A 19890-nucleotide genomic window follows, 5' to 3' on the forward strand; every position below is an offset into this window, starting at 1 on the left:
CACGTGGAGCTCACAGAAGAGAGCTCTACCTCACTTGCACATTCTTGACCTTTGAAACAGTATTTTTGCTGATCAGCCCTCTTTCCTCACCCTGCCCTTCTCCTCTTGCATGCTTCACACTTACTCTTAATTTCCTTTCTGAGTTCACATGATTGTATTTGAAGTCTTTCTTGTCTTTCACCTTTTGTTTACAAACCAGTTCCAGGCAGAAGTTCTTTAAGACAAAATGGGTGGAAATCTGCCTTCTCTTCATTTAGTGCACAAACTCCTATGCAGATGGCCTTCTGTTCTCAGTTTCTCGAGGCTTTCCCCTTTTGAAATACAATTACGTAAGATTTATTAAAAAAAAACCCCCAAAACTGAAGTAAAGCACAGACCTCACAGACTTTCTGTTCATCTCCACAGTTCACAAGTCAACTTCTGATCATTCTACCCAAAGTCATTTTTGGCCCCCAAGTCTACCAGAAGACATCTTAATGTCTACCAGAACAACACTGAAAATATCACAATTTCTCACTTGTTCAGAGACTGTATGCTGAAAAATTATCTGCCACCCACCAGTCAGGTATACCTGGGTTTTACCACCTAAATAGCATTTTTTCCCTTCATGCCCAAAAACATGAGCCCAAATCAGCTGGTTTTGTTTGTAGTTCATCATAAACATACAAAGTTATTTCACATTAACCTTTATTTTTTATTCCTACTATTCCTGATCAGTACATTCCTTGTAATATTTCTATTCAATTCTTGCCGGCCACTTCGCCATATTTCCAGTAAAGCTGTAAAAATCTATTTGCATACCAATAACAATTGTCTTAATTCTTCTGTTTTGCTGCCAAGGTTCTTGTACATTAGTTAACAAAGCATTTCAGTTACTCCTTGCTGACCTTATCCAATTTTCTAGCTGGGTTGCGTATGTTATCCAACTGCCGCTCCAATCCACATTATATCATACTTCCCTCTGTTCCATGCTCTAACCCCCAGTTGTGTCTTTATTCTCTGCTAAATAAAGCAATCTTATATGCTACGGAGACATAAATAAGCTTATCTAACCACATTTTGCATTTAAAAGTGAACTGATTTACTGGACACACGTGGTTGAACTCAGTAGCTAGAGATAATATTGATCGTTTTTCATCACCAAGCCCTTCCGCACTTTATGAATAGTACTTCTCATCGTCTCATACCTCATTTTTATTCATACACTGAAAGAGAAAATAAACCATTCCACTTTTTTCAAACCTAAGCATTGAACTGAAGTCAAATGACTACAATAAAATAATAATAAAAAAAATCTGACTACTGCAGACCCCTATCAAAAGCTTCTTTAGCTTACTCTAGTTCCAAATGCTCAGCTAGTAACGTGGCCAGTTCTGTCTGTTCCCCTTTCAGCAGTTAATATTTAAAAAACCTTCTTTATTTACTTTGAATTATTTTACACTAAACTGAGGAATTTATTAACAAAGTGTCACATTTTTCATTTTAATTGGGTCTACTTTTCAAGAGAAATGTATGAATTTAGTGAAACACAAATCCTGTGTTTTTATCTTTCAAATCAGTTTTGTTTATTTGTTTTAAATTTGTGCTAGTAATACGAAAGGTAGCTGCTAAATACTTATTATCAGCTGAAAGGTACATAGAGGACACTATATATTTCTAAAGCAGACACTCACCGAAGTGCCCGACAAACGGACTTCAAAAACTGTATTATCTGCCACCACCGCAACTGGAAGAGACCTCCTGTCTCATCACACATGCTGCCTGCAGTCCTAGGTAACTACATCCTAAACACCCTTCCACTGAATCATCAAAGACCAAAGATGGGCTCCCTGCACATAATTTGGGGTTGAAATGGCTGTGATTGCATAGCCTCATCACTATCACTTTCAAGGACAGGTGGCCATTTAGAAAGCACGTCTGTGTACTGTACAACTCATTATTACACAAATACACCTAATTAATGCATTTTTGAAGATGCAGTTTCAAAGCCTGGTGCTCTTGTCGTATTTTAATTCAGATTTTTGGGCCCAACTGTAATGCTCTTACTTCGTTCATAACTCAGACAAAAATCCCAGCAAGAAAGGCTTAGGTGCAGTCATTTTAAACTAGTGAATCACTGGAAGTAGGGAGGAAAAAAAAGATAGGAGAGTGGGATGGCTTGCAGTGGGAAGAAATAAATGATTTATTGACAGATAACAGGATAGGAAGGCATTGTCCCTTATATTACCTTCTGTGCAACTTCTTTGAAAGTGAATTTAACTAAAGGAGAGACAGTGTAAACACCAGTATGATGATTTAGGTACAGTTCATCTTTACAAAATTTTCTGGTATTTATCAAGCCATATCAGATTTACCCTAACCCTTTCAAAGCATCTTGAGTTTGCCACAAAAAATATATCACATAAGTGATAAATAGTGCTCGCTAAGGAACCTTGAACTTTTTATACTATTTCCTTCCCGAATCTAACCACTCATTGTACATTGGTGCCTCTCTCCTGCTCCACCACTCTCCTTCTGCCACAGGGAATTCTGAGCTATTCCACAGCATCTATAAGCTGTCAACCCATACCTACATTTTTCACACTATATAGAACTAAGTTCAGGAGGAACTTGTCAAAAAACATCAAATGCAATTATTATCTTTCCCATATCACTTTATTTCTCTACCTATGCACTTCAGGTCTGTGAGGCATTTAGGCATAGCATTGACACAAAAAACATACACAGGGCTGTCCTGTATTCTGTACAGCAGAGCACAATCATGGGAGAATCACTGACTTTCACTCTAAATGCCATGTAATATCTGTTTCCTCTAATAAGATGTCCCTGTTCAAAATCCTGAAAGCCTCACCATTTGTCATAGTCTTAAATAAGCTGAAAAGTTTGCAAATTCATTGGTTACTTCCCTTTATTAACTCTAAGAGATTAACTGAGCTATTACCATGGCTTTCGGGCTTCTCTCTGCAGATGGCTGCCTCAGGGAGGACCCATCCTGAACATCCTGTCACAATCAGCAGAACTGCCATCCACTTGGATGGAGCAGCATTTCACACCAAGACACCATCCAGGAACAGCACTTCACACCAAGACACCATCCGGCCGTGCCTCCTGCATAATGCTGCACGGCATTATGCTTTCTTTGGAAGCCTGGTGCCAAGGACTACAATCACTGCTTTATCACAGACTCCAGTCAATTGGAACAAGCAGTTAGTTATTTTTTATGAAAAAGCATTCAAAAACATTTTCCAGTGAAGCAAGAAGCTTGTTTTACATTTAAGGCACAGATTTGACTCACACTTAATTTAAGGCACTGAACCTCTAAAGGTTCACAGCTAGTAGGGTGCTCTTCTACAGAAGGGGAGCAAAGCAGAAAGAAACCGAGTCTGGCCACAGCCAGCTACTCGCATTGCTGAGGGCACATTCATTCAGAAAATGAATCCACCACATGACAATCCACAGAAGTGGTAAAATTGGAGGGGAGCCCTGTCTCCCTTGGCTGGACCGTTCCTAACTCTTCCCGGACCACGGGAACGGCTCTGTGGCACCTGCTCGCTACCCATCAGTCTAGGGCTGCAAACCACAACCAGGGCAGTACACTGAGGGTGGCACAAGGACTGAAGCATGTAGAGCGGTTTAAACTCAGTAATTAAAGGCAAGACACGTGCTTGAAACCATAACTGCCTGGGGTGAGGAGGAGCTGGCTTGTCCAAACACTCAACAAATTACAAAACAAGTTTGAAAACTTCTCCACTTTCCTCTCCAAGATCAAGCCAAATATATTTTAACTACAACCGCAGGAGCATATATGAGTTGATTCCATTGTTGACAAAAAACTCCCTTGCAACTCCCTGCCCCTCAGACCAAACTACACTTGCTCAAGGTCTGGTGGGTGCAGAGCTCTTTTGGAACAGTAATGGAGCTTTTAACATGGAAAAACACTTCAAGGAGTTTCAGACCCCCTCCAGCCTCCCTCCCATTTTATCCCATCAGTGGGAGAATAAAATGGGAGTTGAACTCTGATATTCCCCATTTCCTCCCAGCACATGCCCCACTTCCAGTCTGGGATAAGCTCAAGATACTGACAACATAAAGTTATCGAAGAAAAGATTTTTTTTCATCACTCTAGAGACCTTCCCCCCATTCAGCTGCGTAAGCAACTGTCGATGCCAGATCAGAAATGCACCTCTGCAGGTACGTTAGGTATTGACGAGTACATTTATTTGCTCCAAAAACCTGCGATAAATACAGAATACAGAGCATGTTCTGATGCCTGAACGTGCTCCGCTACTGTCCCTGTTAAAATTTCCACTCGGAAACGTATCTTGAAGTCCCAAGAAATACACCCATGTTTGATTTGAAGACAGAACGGATACAGTCCTCCCCTGTGAGCACTATTATCCCATCAAATCGCCTAGGCAAAGGCTGACATTTTACCTCTCAGAACTATTTTTTGAGGAAGGATCCAAATAAGTCACCAGTGGATGCAGGGAAAGGGGACAGGACCACAAAGACCATTATAAGGTATTATTCCTTCCCTCTGTCCACAGGAAATTGCTTAGTACAAACCCAGTGCTAGAAGTACAGGACTCCCAGCTAGGACAGTAATATCCAGCACAATTATTAGTCTGTTGCAAACCCTGAGATGCCTCTATAAGCCGGTCTCCAATTTTGACTTCTTCCTACCCATACCATTTCAATAGCAATTAAATTGTAAAGTATCTAAAGCACTAAAGTACAGCTGCTATATTTCACTACATGTTGAAACAGTAGATGGTGAACAAAACAAATGGAAGACTTTACCTGCATATTGATATGTCAAAAGACTCTGGCTTTTAAATGCCAGAAAAAAATGGAGCTGGGTCACAATAAGCAGTTATATCCCATGTTTAATACCTACTGTGTTCTCTGAAGGTGTTCTCCCGCTGCTGAGCTTAAAAGGAGGAAGGTCTTTTCAGCTCTCAAAAGAAGGCTCCTCTTGAAGGCTACATTTTTATCAATTAAATGAAAATCTGGTAATGTTAACTAGCAATTTATGGTAAATTGCCAGTTCTTTACTTGAAGGGTTATTATCAATTAAGTGCAAAGTAAATACTTACTAAATTAGTTGTTTCAATTGGATTAACAGTTGCGTAGACACATTATATATTACAGCAGCAGCTGCTGCAGAATTTGGACAAAATAGTCTTAACACCTGTACATTTACTGTAAATGCATTCCAACTTCCATTGCAGTTATTTATGTTTTAAGCTCCTTGTACAATTTTCTATTTCTTCACCTGATGAAACTCCCATCAAAGCTTGGTCAAGGTTGGAATAAACATAGGTCCTCCTATTTTAACTTCAAACAAAAACATTTGAAAACAGTAAAAAACCCCCCAAAACAACCATCCTGCACTCATTCCTAATAAACTGAAAATCTTACTGAAAATCTTGAGATTAGAAAAATATGGTTTCCATGCATGTGTGCTTATCTTATCACACTCACTTCTTCACAGCTGAAAAAAAATGACAGCAGAACTAATTTGCTGATGTGTTAGGCAAATTTTTCTATTTCTATCCAGTTCTCTTTCCCACCCTCTGCTGATGTTACCTTTATTTTTCTCTCTTAAAATGCTTACCTTTTTCTAACTTTTTAAAGAGTCTCTGCCTTTTTCTCAGTTTCCATTCCTCATTTTCCTCTCCCCTGACATTTCTTTTTTCTCTTTTAACTCATTTCATCACACAGGGGACTGTTTCCATTTCTAATTATACCTTCAAATCTATTTGACTTAAGGAACTTCTATTATTTTTTTAATGAAAGACCATCACAGCTTCTTCAAATGAAGGACTCCAACAGCACACCAGAACACAAACTAACTCACACTGGTCCTGAGACTCACCAGATTTCAGCCGAGCTTCCTGCACAGTCAGCTTATCAAACCTTCATCCAACCCCTCTTTGCTGGGCTCTACTGAGCACTCAAGGAAAACAGCAGAATTTAAACAGAAAAACAGAGCTTCAAATGCTTACTGATGACAGTGAAAACAGCAAGAGCCCAAAAGAATATTCCAGTCAGGAAATACAGGACAGAAAAATAAAAGGAGAAGGTACCAAGAAAGGTAAGTGTGGGAAATATTCCAATTTGCAGAGGTTTCCCCACCCGGCTGTAGTTAAAGCTGCCAGAACTTGAGTTCTTTCATTCCCCTCCACCCCACTCAGTAATGGTATTTCTCTGCCACTAATGGTCTTCTTTCAAAAATTACATCTTAAGTTAAATTGCCTCCTGGTATATGCAACTGCAACTTTTATCATCTTGCACTATTTCTGAGTGTAGCTATAAAAACAAACCTTATATTTTGCATGTTTTTGACCAAATCAAAATTCACTAAGGAAAAACAACCATCTGTGCTCCAAAAGCTGCACTTGAATTTTCCTGTTGGACTCCACCTCTGTCTTGGTTCATATCAAAACTCCAAATAATCTTACACTTCCATGATTAAGCTAATTAACACAGGCAAGCTTTAGCTCATCCTTTGTTTCACTGACAAGCTACAAAAGCATTTAACTTTTCTACCTGGACAACATACATCATTTTCTCTTTCTTTTCCATTTAGAGGCTTGTAGAGCACTCATCGATCTGCATGAACACAGACCAAATCTAACCTTCTTGCACCTGGACTGTCATCCCTGAGGTTTTGTAATTGAATTGCTATAAGTGAAGTGTAAGCACCATGAGGACATCGTGGTAAGTAAAGACATGGTAGCCCTGGATCATGTATCCAAATTTATTGTGCCTTTTCAAGTTTATAGCTGAGTCAAAGATGAAGAAGCAAAGTTTATGGTGGCCTTGGTGAATCTGCCTCTGGAGTTTGGAGGTTAGGGAGAATGATCCTGAGTAGTCCACACACTCCCTTTAAAGCAAGGGAATGCACTAACCATAATGCTTGCTACAGGTCCCTGAAAGCATGTCAGAAGGATTCCTCCTCCTCCTCCTCCTCCTCTCCAGCCCACCAGCAAACCTTCCTACTTTGAAACGAGCAACAGACTGCATCTTTTCACTCTGCTTCTGAAATGAGAGCTGCCTGCTCTTTGACAAGATGCACAATAGAATCATTTGCAGAGGCTGCCAAGCTTCTTCTTAAAATACTTAAAAATTGTAGAATAAGGATTTTGGTGATCTTTTTCTGGGTTAAAGATCAGGTTTGTGTTCCTGTTGTTGGCCAGAGTTGTGCTTTGGCTAGCTAATGGGCTCCCCCACAACAGAATCAGACTTACAAATCCCACAGAGCATTTCGGCTGAACTTGAGTTTGCAGCAACATTTGATGAGCTGCGAGCTTGTGGGTTCTGCAGCTTCGGTGGAAACTGTTCTAATTAGCAGTCCACAGGCACTGAGCCTTGTGCTCCAGGAACAATTTTCTCTTAAATTCTCTAAAAAGAAAAGATGGATGTATAACACTTACATCTAAAAAGACCTATCATCTGAGTCTTCAACCACTAGTACCGTATTAAAGCTGTCTCTTTTGTGTGAAGAGGCTTAATCACAGAATAACTCTGTTCAATTTCCTTCTCCAGATTAAGCTGTCATTGTTTAAAGCACCTTTTTTGTTCCTTGCACTGGAAATGAAGTTAATTCAATACATTTCTATTTTTTAAACTTTTCTGTTATTTTCTCCATCACAGGCTGACATACCAGAGTAATGACTTCTTTCAGAGATTAACACCAGATTAAATTTTTTAAAACTCTTGGAAGTAACTCAAACGTCTGTTGCAATATAGATTCTACCCTTTCCCCTCCTCAGGCCATAACCAACGAAAGGGAGAAATAAATCTCATACTGCGACATAATATTAAACTGAAATTGGATGCAAGACTAAAATACCACCAGCATAATTTTTGTTGTGTGGTGCACTGTTTTTTTGCATATTCTACTGTCAGGCAGTCGAGCTTCAGCTAAGGCACTTGTGAGAAGAAAGAAAACAACTCGTAACGTGCAAACCGTCATTTCAAACCTAAGCAAAAGAAAGACAAACCACCTCTAATAAAAGTTTGATCTCTTAATTTCTATATACTGTCTCCCAAAGCTACATAACAAGCAGAAAAATACTGCAAAGGAAAATAGAGTAGCACTTTTTTTAAGGAATGAGAACTTGGCCAAATTGCATTCTCTACCCTACTAGATAAATTAGAGGCTAACTCATGTCCTAATAAACGTACACAGTGACTCCCAATGACCTCAAATCTCGCTGAATCTCAATGATATTATATTGATCTTACAACACAAGTAGGACTTAGCTGTTTCTTCAGGTTTGAAAGAAGTGATGTGCAACTCCAGGAGATAACACAAAGAACACACATTACTTAAAAAGATGTGGGGCTGTATAACTGAATTTGGTTTTTTTTTCACAAATCTCACCTGCATTTAAACAGATCTATTGTTTTCTGGAAACTGCTACCTTGGTGAAAGTGTAAAGAGTGATATTAAGAACTGGACAGAGATTTATCTTGGTTTTGTTTTTCACCGGCACATAAGAACAGTACTGTGCAATCCGAGTCCTGAAATCCTTCGCTTTACAGAAGACTCTCTTCAACAGGACTTCCCAGCCATTATACATATATTAACTCAGCAGGACACAAAACATCTGTACAGGCTGTACATAATTTTAGGCCATAAGTTTGACAGCATATGCAACATTCCATTGGTTTATCTGTGCACACACACACATGCCTCCGTTCCTACAGAAATGCTGGGCACAATCATACTAATACAATCAGAACGGGAGTGAAAATGAGGTTGAAGTATGTTCATCCACTCTTTATCACAATATGAAAATTCAGGAGAATTAGACGTGACTATCAAAAGTCAAGCTCAAAACCAAAATAAAATCCAGAAGACAGATATTTTCCCCAGTAAACACTTAAACTGGGGAACATATTGCCACAGGTTTTTTGTGGATACTTGCACAGTCACATCTACATAGTTTGAAGAAAAGTGTGTAGACTAATTTTGGGAAAAAATAAATCAATCTATGAAGCGATTAAACACAAAGATACCACCTCTGACTTGGGAAATCTTTAAGCTGTATATTACTGGGAGATGAAAAAGTGTATCAAAGAAGCATCACTGTGCATGCATATGCTTTCAAAGATATTCTGTACTGGCCCAGCTGAGACCAGACACTGGCTGAATGAACCTCTGGTCTGACTTAGTGTTACTGTCTGTCATGTTCACCTTTACTAAAGTGCCACTGAGCACAGTATTTCTTAGAAATGTATGACATTTCTGGAACATTAAGATATTACTTTGTTTGGCATGAATAAGAAATCCACATAACCCAAATCACCCACACAAGTCACCTGGAAACGCGATCTTGATGAGACCTCTGACATACTATTCAAGAATGGAACCATTTTATGAAAGCTCCCCTTGAATAATTGCATGACTAAGACATACAGAAAGCTTCCAGTCCAAAATCCTAAATGGCATATACAGTCATACACAGTTTGAACTACTAATAACAGGACCATCCCAGCCCTATAAATCATTTTAACTTGATGAACCTCTATCTATATTAAGACACTGAGGCTCTTTCAATGAATGTACATCAGTAGAACCCAATTACAACTTATAACTTTGTTGTAAGTCCAGGTGGCACTGAGCACCCTCAACATGTCAGAAGCCGAACTGAGGTAGGCACAACACTTTTTACAGTTGTCAGAGACGTCTTCAGCAGGACACATAAAACAAGGGATTGCTTGAAAGCGTAAGTGGTGATTGTCAGGTAGGAGTAGCCTGTTCAACAGCAAGACTGAACTGTTTCAGATCCACCTGCACAACTTTTACAGCTCCTTCTGAAACCTTAAAACCTCTCACAAAGGAATTGGGCCCTAAAATGAACTGTTTTCTTAGAAAACCGTTCAGTCTAACAAGAATACTTAAAATGAGTAAAACTTCTTAATATTTAAAGTCCCATTCTGTATTAAAAATTAGTTTTAGAAAAAATACTAACATTTAGGGATAAAAGGTAAATTAAAATAGTCACAGAAAAACTCAAATTTTTTAATGTATTTAAATTATAATAATATAACTGAGGGAAATGAATTAACATTGTGATTTCCCAAAATTATTAAAAATTTTGGCCTCAGAAAGCAAGCAGGAAATATGACACTAAAACATGCAGTTTAGTAAGAAAGTTTAGAAGTTAGAGAGATGTACAAGCACTACTTCACTGCTACAAATACATTTTGTAATTATAGGTGCATCATCATAGAACAAAAAGACAATACCCACACCATACCTATTAAGCATTTCTACAGCCCTGATAACCATTAAACCCTGGAAATGTAATAGAAAAAGGAAAGGGAAAGTGCTACAGCTGCAGAACTGCCTGCAAAAATAAGCAGCTCAAAAAGAAAAGAGAATAGGAAAACAGTGGTCTTGTAAATAAGTTCACAGCATTTAATTACAGATCTGAAGCAGATCCTACTAAGTCTACAGAAGCCTTTTAAAGCACATGAAGTTTGCTTAGTGGAAAAGCCAAACTGGATTTTTAATGAATAGTATAATCTGGATTTCAAAGGGCACTGGATTCAACCTTCTGCTCCTAGGCATAAGTACAGATTTGGTATAATTTTAGATGATGTCGTTGGTCTCAAAACTTCAGCAACTGAGCCTTGTTTGAGGCATAACAACACAAATGGCTGCTTTAACTTCAAAGTAATGTTTAAAAGGTTTCAATCATAGAAACATTCAGCTAAAGCAAGAAACAGATGAAACTGCAATGACAGAAATATCACCACAATTCCTCCCTGCTTTGTGCAGTGTCATTTCCAATGCACTTCAGACTATACAGAGAAAGATTGCCAGTGCATCTATTATGGGATCACACGAACATGCATATTTATCATGAAAGTACAAAAACTCCTCTCAATATCTGTTTTAACAATGATAGAAAATATACAGAATAAAGAATATTGAATTGTTATGCTTTATCCTTCATTTGTAGTGCAATATGATTTAAAAAGGAAAATTTAAATATGATACTCCATTTCCAGTTGTGGTGCAGTTTTACCTGGTTTTGACATTATTTAACTCTTTAAGAAATGGGGGAAATAATCAGTATTTTTTAAATATAAAGAGTAAAAGACTACAAGTACCTACTTGACAAGCCAATGAGGCAAAACCAAGACCGCAGAAAATAAAAAGTAAAGCTGAATAACATATGACACGTGCTTACTTATTCTCTCCCAAAAGCGTAACATGCCTAACCCATCACTTACACGTCTAGACTCATAAGTCTATTACATGATTACTTTCCAACACAACTGAAAAAAAAGCACTTTTGCCTTTAGATCTCTTCACTAACTATGGCATGCCACACCTAACAGAGATAAAATGGATTTATTTGCTTCATGCTTATGAACTTTATTTAAATGACGTTCCCAACACAGTGGTGAGATAATCCTCCTGAAGGGAAAATGGAAACACTTATCATGTAATCCTTGCTCAACTAAAAACATCAGAGAAATTGGCTTAAAGATATCCCTTCCAGTAAAACCCTTTGGCTTCGGCAATCTGTGTGCCCTGTTTCCTGTAATGGCATATATCTGCTCTTGCTTTCATCATTTAAATGAAGTAGAAAACCTTCCGAGTCTAGTGGCACCATCCTGGCATGAAGCTGGTGCAATGGAGGAGTCAGGCCTGTCATTGTTTTGTGATGATGATACAACTGCTTACAGACAACACTTTACAGAATCATAATTAGTTTCACACATCGAATTTAATACTCCCCCTTCTTACTCAGCACTACACTAGGCTGTCGTTGACACAAACACTTGTAAATGAATATGTTTTATAACTCAATAATTAACATCCATAAGCTTTATTATGAAAAAGTAACTCCTCTTAACCAGTGGCATGGTATCTTCAGATAGATAAAAGAAGCCATAATGAATCAATTTCTCTCAATATGGGTAGCTTTAAAAAAAAAAAAAAAAAAAAAAAAAAAGAGGTCACTGGCACTCTGTCATAAATGTAATACTTAACAGAACCATAAAGCATGTTTATAAAAAACACAGGAAACCACAGGAAACCTTACCTTCAGCTTCATAAACACAAAGGAAAAAAAAATCACTTTAATTTCTGGTATAAATTAAATCATTGCAATTGAAATACCGAAGGAACATCCAGTTCCTTCAGCACCACTTTCCCTTCAACTGGAAGATGACTCTACAGCAATCAAGTCAGACTTAAGGGATAGAAAAGTTGGCATGACTTTTCACTGTACATCATACTTAAAGGCAGATGGGTGCAGAGGGTGAACACCTCTCAGCACTTGCTGCTTGCTTCACTTTCCTTCATATTCACTTAATGCATGTGATAGCTCCTTCTTTCTGCTGGCCATGATGAATTACTTGGTTATACATGTACAAAGGAATAGACACAGGGGGGCACTTCCTCGCAGGCCACAGTAATGTTACAGCCAGACAGCAGAGCTCTTGACTTACCCCAGGTAAGTGCCTTCAAAAAGTGTCACCTTTCCTTTGTGCAACATTTGGGAATAAGTAACATTAGGTATATATGGAAACAAGCAGGGGGCATCAAGACATGAGAATCTACGCTACACTATAAAATACTCTACATAGAAAGTGTGAGTTTTGATGAATCTAAAGCCATAGCTACAGTGTAAGTCATTACTAACCCTGGACTGGCAGCAGCTCAAGACAGGTGCATGTGATTGAACCAGGCAGGTCCCGTGCCTGGTGGAACGGGAAAGGTAGCTTGGCAGTAAATGGGAGCAGAAGCATTGGGAATGCCAACAGAATATTCTTTTTATTTTGTGCAGTGTCATTGCCCTGCACAAAAGCCCTGAAAAAAGTTTACCTAGAGACACATTTCAAAGGAAAAATAAATATTTATTTGTCTGAAGGTAACATGCTCAACTTCAGATAAGTCCAGCTAATTAATGAAATTGTTAGTACTACCCTGGACAAATGAAACTGGAGTGATATCGCACGACAAAGGTATGTGCTTTCAGGTAATTCTGCGTGATAAGAATGGTTCAGGCTTTCCATTTGAGCAAGAGTGAGTATTTGGAAGTGAGACTGGGGAAGGGGAAGGCTGTAGGAGCATGCCAATGTCAAAGTAATTGACCATGAATATCAAAAGCTAGCATGGGAAAGGGCTTTTTCTTTGTACAGGGAAATACTGATCGGTTAGTTAGCAGGTAGAATTTCTGTGGATTCTCATCCACTTGCTCACTGAAAATGGCAACATCACATCAGTCTAAGCTTCACTACAACAATTCTTCCATTTTCACATTCATAATCATCAACAATTGATAAAAGAGAATGCTTGAAATAATGTATTAATACTATCTAATGATAACGGCTTACCCCGTCTCTGGGTGAAATCTGCATGCGGGTGAGGGAATGCTTCAGTGAGGGAGGAAGGAGCGCACGGGAAGCAACCCTAACTCACGATGCGACGCTGTACTTCCCTCAAGTCAATGGCGCTACGCCAATCTACTCACCTGAAGTTCTCTCGCTGCCTGTTTTAAGCAGCCCTAACCTACCATCATCGCATATCACATTTCCAAATGACAGTGGCTTTGGAAATTGCCTAGACTACAGAGGATGCTTTACTGGACAAGGTACTTTACAAGAAAGGAAGCAGACACCTCCTTTCAAATTCTGTGTTTTATTACATTTTTTTCTCAAGATCTCCTTAGACACCCACCCAGTATTTACCATTCTAATTTCCTGACTACAGAAGTTTAATTTAAAAATGCAAAAAATTATTTTTCCTACCGTGTACACCCAAACTTAAAATCCTAAAGTCAAACTGCTTTTTCCTCAGTCATGTATGAGGACCCCAGGCAAGGATTTTGCAGGCTCGATTATGCTCTTACGATCCTGATGAAATACTGCTTGCTTTACACCCTATCACAGCCCAGCACTTGCACGGGTGTAGAAACCCTGCATGAAGCAGAATGGTTCACTACATGTTCGCAGAGAAGATGTAAACTGCACATCAACAGTCAGCTACATTGGAGCTGACAAAAGGCATGCTACAGCCAGAAAAGCAATCCCCATGAAAACGTGTAATACCAATTTAGCTTAGCTTATCCCTTTCCATATCCTACTGTATTCTTCCCCCTCCTACCTCTTCCATCTCCTCTCTCTCTGTTGAAAAATCCTTAACCCACATTCTTTGGTAGGTCTCACCTAGCTATCAACATGCAGTTTACATAAGCATTAATACCAATGTCCATGCCAAACAGAGCAGTGAGTTTTGCAATTTCCCCCTTTACTCACAGATCATGAATTTCCAGTCTGTAATGAATAGCATTAATCCAAAGCTTTTTACTTTATTTTCACTTCCCAAGCTGTAAGCTAAAGATTCCTGAGCATTTTTCTTGAGCTGTTCTCCCAAGATGGACAGCCACCACACACCTCTCCCTTCTAACCAATGAGGTAGAGCATGGAAAAAACCACACAGTGCTCAGAGAGGGACTAAAACCCAGTCCTACACACTCCTCCAGCCCTCCCCTCACAGTTTGAAGCCTTCTGTTGTAACCATTTGATCCTGAGTCCATCAGGAAAGATTTTAGGCAAATTTCAGCCTCACACATTGAATCAGCAGCAGACATATCACAGACCTCTAAGTCCACTAGTTCACAAGGATCAAACACTTACTGCTCTTGCAAGTTCAGCCTGCTGCAACGGCAAGCTGGCGCACTGAGGCAAACTCTGAATTTGCAGAAACCCGCTGTCCAAGACATGAGGGTAAAGCACTGCACTCAGCACAAAAGCCTACACAGACAGGCAGACGAAGCGTTAAATACCAAATAGTCAACTAAAGGCAGAACTTTGAGCCTTAAGACCTAGGAAATGTGAGTTTACATTTATGTTGCTCACTGGAAACACAGTGGCTACACTGGGAATAAATTAATGTATGCAGGAATTTGTCCAAAAACCCATTAAGAAGGGTACTCCACTAGTGAAGCACAGAAGTAGTTGGGGCATAATTCAATGCTTCAGTGGGTGATGAAAGAGACAGATGTCTCCATCTGCAGCTTCCCGCTAAAAAGGTACAGTTGTATCATGCAAAAAATCACACAGAGAAACTCTCTCTAGAAAGTCTGTGGGTGCCAGCCACGTGGGAATCACGGGAGGTTAATCTTTATTGCTCTGTATCTGAGCAAAAAGAAGTCACAGATTTTTCAGGAAGTTTTATCCTAGTTTCTAGTTGCTATAGTCTCCAGCAACGTACAATCTATTTCTTGAGCCGGTGCTATGAAACTGCACCCTACGCAGCACTCGGGCAGTACCGCACCTCCCATGTTTACTTTAAGCATTAGTACAGTGCCAGGCAGAGCGCAACATCCGAGCTTGCAAGGTGCTTCACAACTGAAGCCTCAAAGAAACCAATGGAGCCAGAATCACGTAATGACCAACAGGGGCACTAATGGGTTGGATCCTACAATGCTCTAACACACACCAACTCATCAAAGAGATTTAATTTACCTTGACCTTGTAGTACTCCTTGACTTCAGGCTGAATGGAATCAAAATCACCACTGATGTAATCAGGCAAGAAGCTGAAAGGAAAGCAATGAGCAGTGAAATGAAAAATTAATCCATCTTACTACATTAAATATTTATTTTCTCAAGAGTGCTAAGGGGTACAAGCATTAATCTCTCAAGGGAACAGGACTTAGTCAAAAGCATGTTAAAGCAAGAGCTGATATGAAGTGATACAAAATAAGGTAACAGACGAACTGTAAAACTGGTAAATCTAGTGTCCCTTCTTTGCTGAGGGAGCTACACATCGCTTAGATCGTATACCTCTCCCTGGGTCAGTAAGGCAAGACTTGTATCTGCATGTAAGCATGAAAGACAACTCTCAAATATCTTTCAAATGTATCATTCAGTCAGCAAACTATTTGAAAAAGAACATCTGAGTGTTGTACATCAAGCCTCAGAGGATATCGTTTGTCAGAAGATGATGATGATGCTTGGACAGCTAGTGTGACACAAATGTTCCAAAGATTTGTATTTTAGTTGTCACTGATGTCATCTCATTTCTGCTCTTCTCCTGGATTATTAAAAATACTCCCCCCAAAATATGGAAGCCAAATGCTCAGTGATTTTTAAGTCATACCTTGGACGTACAAAATGTGTATGAACTTGATTTCAAATCCTAACCATCATTTGCACAGTAATATTGCTGCAAAGCACATAGAAATAACGTTGTTGATATTTATCTCAACTTGCTTCTTGTCATTTTTTAATTGCAGAATGCTTCAAATATTTTCTGTATAAATTCTTATGAAATTCATAATGAAACTTCAACTGTGCTACAGAAAGAACAGTTTAAGACTATTTTTTGGAAAAAACCCCAAACCAACAAACCACAGAAATACAGCTTTCTACCTTGCACAATTCCTAGAGTTTTAAGCAGCAACTAAGAAGACGGGTGAAAGTGTTGCCACTGTTTCAACAGATAAGGCTGAACCGAGTTTTGAAATTAAAGCTGTGATTTCAGTATTTTCTAACAAATTAAATACATAGCTCCTCTTCTCCAAGGTTACTATACTTTACGAGGGGTATGCGAGTTCATCAACAAATTAGTTTACAGCTCAAGCTGAGTTACGAGGAATTGGGCAAAGCATATTGGGACATATTTTTCTTCCACATGATTTTAGAAGAATGCTGCAGGGTCTACAAACTCCCCACATCAGTAAAACTTATACAAATATCATGTTCTGGCTCTGTTCCAAGATTTCAAGAGAGACACGTGGTCACTGGCCACCATTTTCTTTGAAAACTGAAAGCTGCTTCAGCAGAAGCTGGTAAGTACAATTGTTGTTAGTTAGTTCACGTGCAACTATGGCATTTCAAATTCGCTGCTCTCTGCTATTACGAAGGCTGTTATAAAAGGGTATATTCTAAAAATTCTCTCTCCAAAAGTGAAGCTCCCACAATTGCAGCAGGGGGAAGGGCAGTCCCTCCTGCATAGGGTTTTATCGGGAACACAGAAACCAACTAGAAGAAATGCAAATGCTTCAGTGCTCTGTTTTATATGCCCAAGTCAGTATAGTTCAAAACCAGCAAAAACTAAACAGAAAATTAGATTTGCCCCTTCATTGTGAGACTGACCTTTTCAATGTACAAAAAACCACCACATTTTCAAAATTTAAGTTTTAAATTGCTGCCTTTTTACCTTTCCATGTTTCCCAATGAAATATTTACTGAATACAAGCCTAAAAAACTACAAGTATTCTCTTTCAATTTGTGATTTTTCCTTTCATTTCTTTCTGATTGAAACAAAGCCATTAAAAGTAAACTCACTCTAGGCATTACAGTGATGGCCCCGAATGCAAGCCCTGGCGGTGTCCCAGCAGGTTGGGCAGGAAGAACAACATCCAGTTGTCATGGAAAGCCAACTTGGTATGACACACACATCCACACTGATGAAAAAGCTGATGTCTTAAGGTTGTTTATCTTACTGAAATGCGGTACATAAATCCAAAAGTGTCTTTGTCATTTATTTTTCTCTACAGTAACTACAAACTGCAGTGCTTTTAAATAATCATAACCAACTATTTCTCCTGAGTGCTTCAAGAGGCATAACCGGGAGCAGAATTGACCAAAAAAGTATCTTCTCAGAACCAAATGCTCCTGCACAGCTTTTGCTCTCATCCTAAGTAAAACCATTTCCATGACAAAAGCTAGCTGAAGTTCTGTCTGAATTTTTACAAGCAAAAGAAACAAGAATCTCGGTTGCACCTCCCACATGCTCTGCCAGGGCTCCTGGCTACACTGCCTGAACACCTCTCCTCTGCCAGGAAGTGCTATGTCCATTTTCAAAACATTCTAAATCGTTCACTTGTAGCCAGCACAAAGCCAGAAGTGTCTAACAGAGAATAACGAATCATGGCTGGGAACTTCAAAATTTCAAAAAGTCTAAGCCTCACATTAACATGAAGAGAAGAATTCTTTCTTCTTCTCTTCTCCTTCCCTTTTAGAAACACCAGAAACAAGGAAAATTCAGAAAGTCACTCCTGATGAATTTAAAAAATATCCATCATGAGTAAATCTCAACTTGCACTGTCTGTCTCACAAACATCATAAAATGTTTCAGCTTTGTCTTCAGAGGATGGCTGCTCTTTGTAGCTCATTGATTACACAACCTAACAAAAGCAAGTCAACGTTCAGTCAAGAGTCAAAAGCTACATTTGACTTGGTCCTTTTGAGTTCTGCAGAACAAATTGCTTGATTCAGGTGAGCAGAATTGAGTCAAAGCTCTTCTCCAATTAACACAAGTGAAGAAAAGTCATTGTGTGAAAAGTTGTCCTGGACTGACTAACCTCAGAGAAGATTAGCACTAGCTGATACAGAAAAAGGGGAAATAGTAGAGATATATATATGGAAAAAACCCTCATACTAAAGTAACTTAAGAATATTTTGTAATAATCGGTTTTCACTTGTTTGCTTTGGTATAGTTTTGTATTTACTCCAGAGTACAGACTATTCCAGGAGAACAGGCTCTGGAGAATCACGTATCAAGCTTACTACTATGTGAGTGGAAGAAATTACGTCAGAAAAAAGTAACAAGGCAGGCCCCTCCATAAAATTTAAAACAGCTGCCCTTATTTAAAGTACGGATTAAAATCAGGTATTATATTAGTCTAACCCATGCTCTCCTACCCTCTGACCTCAAATTAATGAATAATTCTTATTCTGTAGCATAACTGTATTGAATATGACATCTATTTCAGTGATGTATATGGCACATATCGTTTAGTGAAGGAAGTTATCTTTTTGCCCATGATGGCAAAAGATGTCTTTAATTCCTTTTCAAAGTGCAATTTAAAATTTTAATTTCTAAACAGTCCAGATGATGCAGTCTACTGAATTTCAGAACCATGTGTTACCAGTCTCATTAGCTATTAATTATCACTATGCATATAAGGTCACGACCAGCTCAGCTGGCTTGATTCTCTACTGCTTTACACTGACTTTTATCAGGAGTGAGCCAACTCCATAATCCTAATGGGAGCGAAAGTATAAAATTCATGTGAGATCAGCCTACTCTACCAAGTCTTTTCTAGAGCTGTCAAGCAGCATAACACCAGGCACTGAGCAACAAAAAGAATCCTCAGAGGCTTTGGGCCAGCTGGAGTTTTTCTTTCCCTTCTCATTTTCCTTCATTTTTTGGGGGTTGAGGGTTTTTTTTTGTTTGGCTTTAGGTTGTTGCTTTTTGTTGTTGTTTGTTTGTTGTTGTGGTTTGTTTTTTGTTCTCATCAGGGTATTTTAGAGCCATACGGCATCCATCTAAAATGAGCATGGAGCCAGGATTGCTTTCAGATAAGGACCTGAAGGCACTTCCATAGCAGACTGCTTATGTTTCATGCATATAACTTTTTTAAAAAAAACCACAGAGTTTCAATATGGAACCTTTAAAAGTTTAGCTAGCTTACCAAGAAAAAACAGCACTGTTTCTCAGAAGTTTTTAGATGGATCTCAGCTAGGGGATTTATCCAAATTGGATAAAGGCTGAATGTTGACTGAACAGTTTTATGAACTCCCAGGATGCTGGGCTGGAGAGCAGGAAAAAAAAGATTCAGCAAGTTTGCCGTAGTTTCAAGATACACTAATGAAATTTTAGTCACCAATACCATAAAACAGTAATCGACTCTTACCATAGACACACATTACAAAATAAATAGAAGCTATTTAAACTCTGAGGTTCCCATGCTAAGTAAGCACAATTGTGCCTTCTGCCTTCAAGAAACCCATCTAATGGACACAGCTTAATTCAAGAAGCAGTTTTATTTTTAAATATTCAACACTAATGAACAGCATGTTAAATTTAAAACATCAGAATACTTGGTTCTTTATTCACTCA

General features: G+C 38.8%; 1 protein-coding gene across 2 annotated transcripts in view; it reads right to left on the minus strand.

Moving 5' to 3' along the window:
* TPK1 (thiamin pyrophosphokinase 1) overlaps positions 1–19890 on the minus strand; it is a 312492-nt gene that overhangs the window by 147465 nt on the left and 145137 nt on the right. For both annotated transcript variants that reach the window (XM_075493722.1, XM_075493721.1), the window contains one exon: positions 15505–15577. In XM_075493722.1, the coding sequence (XP_075349837.1) occupies positions 15505–15577 (73 nt within the window). The remainder of the gene's footprint in view (positions 1–15504; positions 15578–19890) is intronic.

This window comes from Mycteria americana, chromosome 2 (assembly GCF_035582795.1).
Source record: "Mycteria americana isolate JAX WOST 10 ecotype Jacksonville Zoo and Gardens chromosome 2, USCA_MyAme_1.0, whole genome shotgun sequence".
Lineage (NCBI taxonomy): Eukaryota > Metazoa > Chordata > Aves > Ciconiiformes > Ciconiidae > Mycteria > Mycteria americana.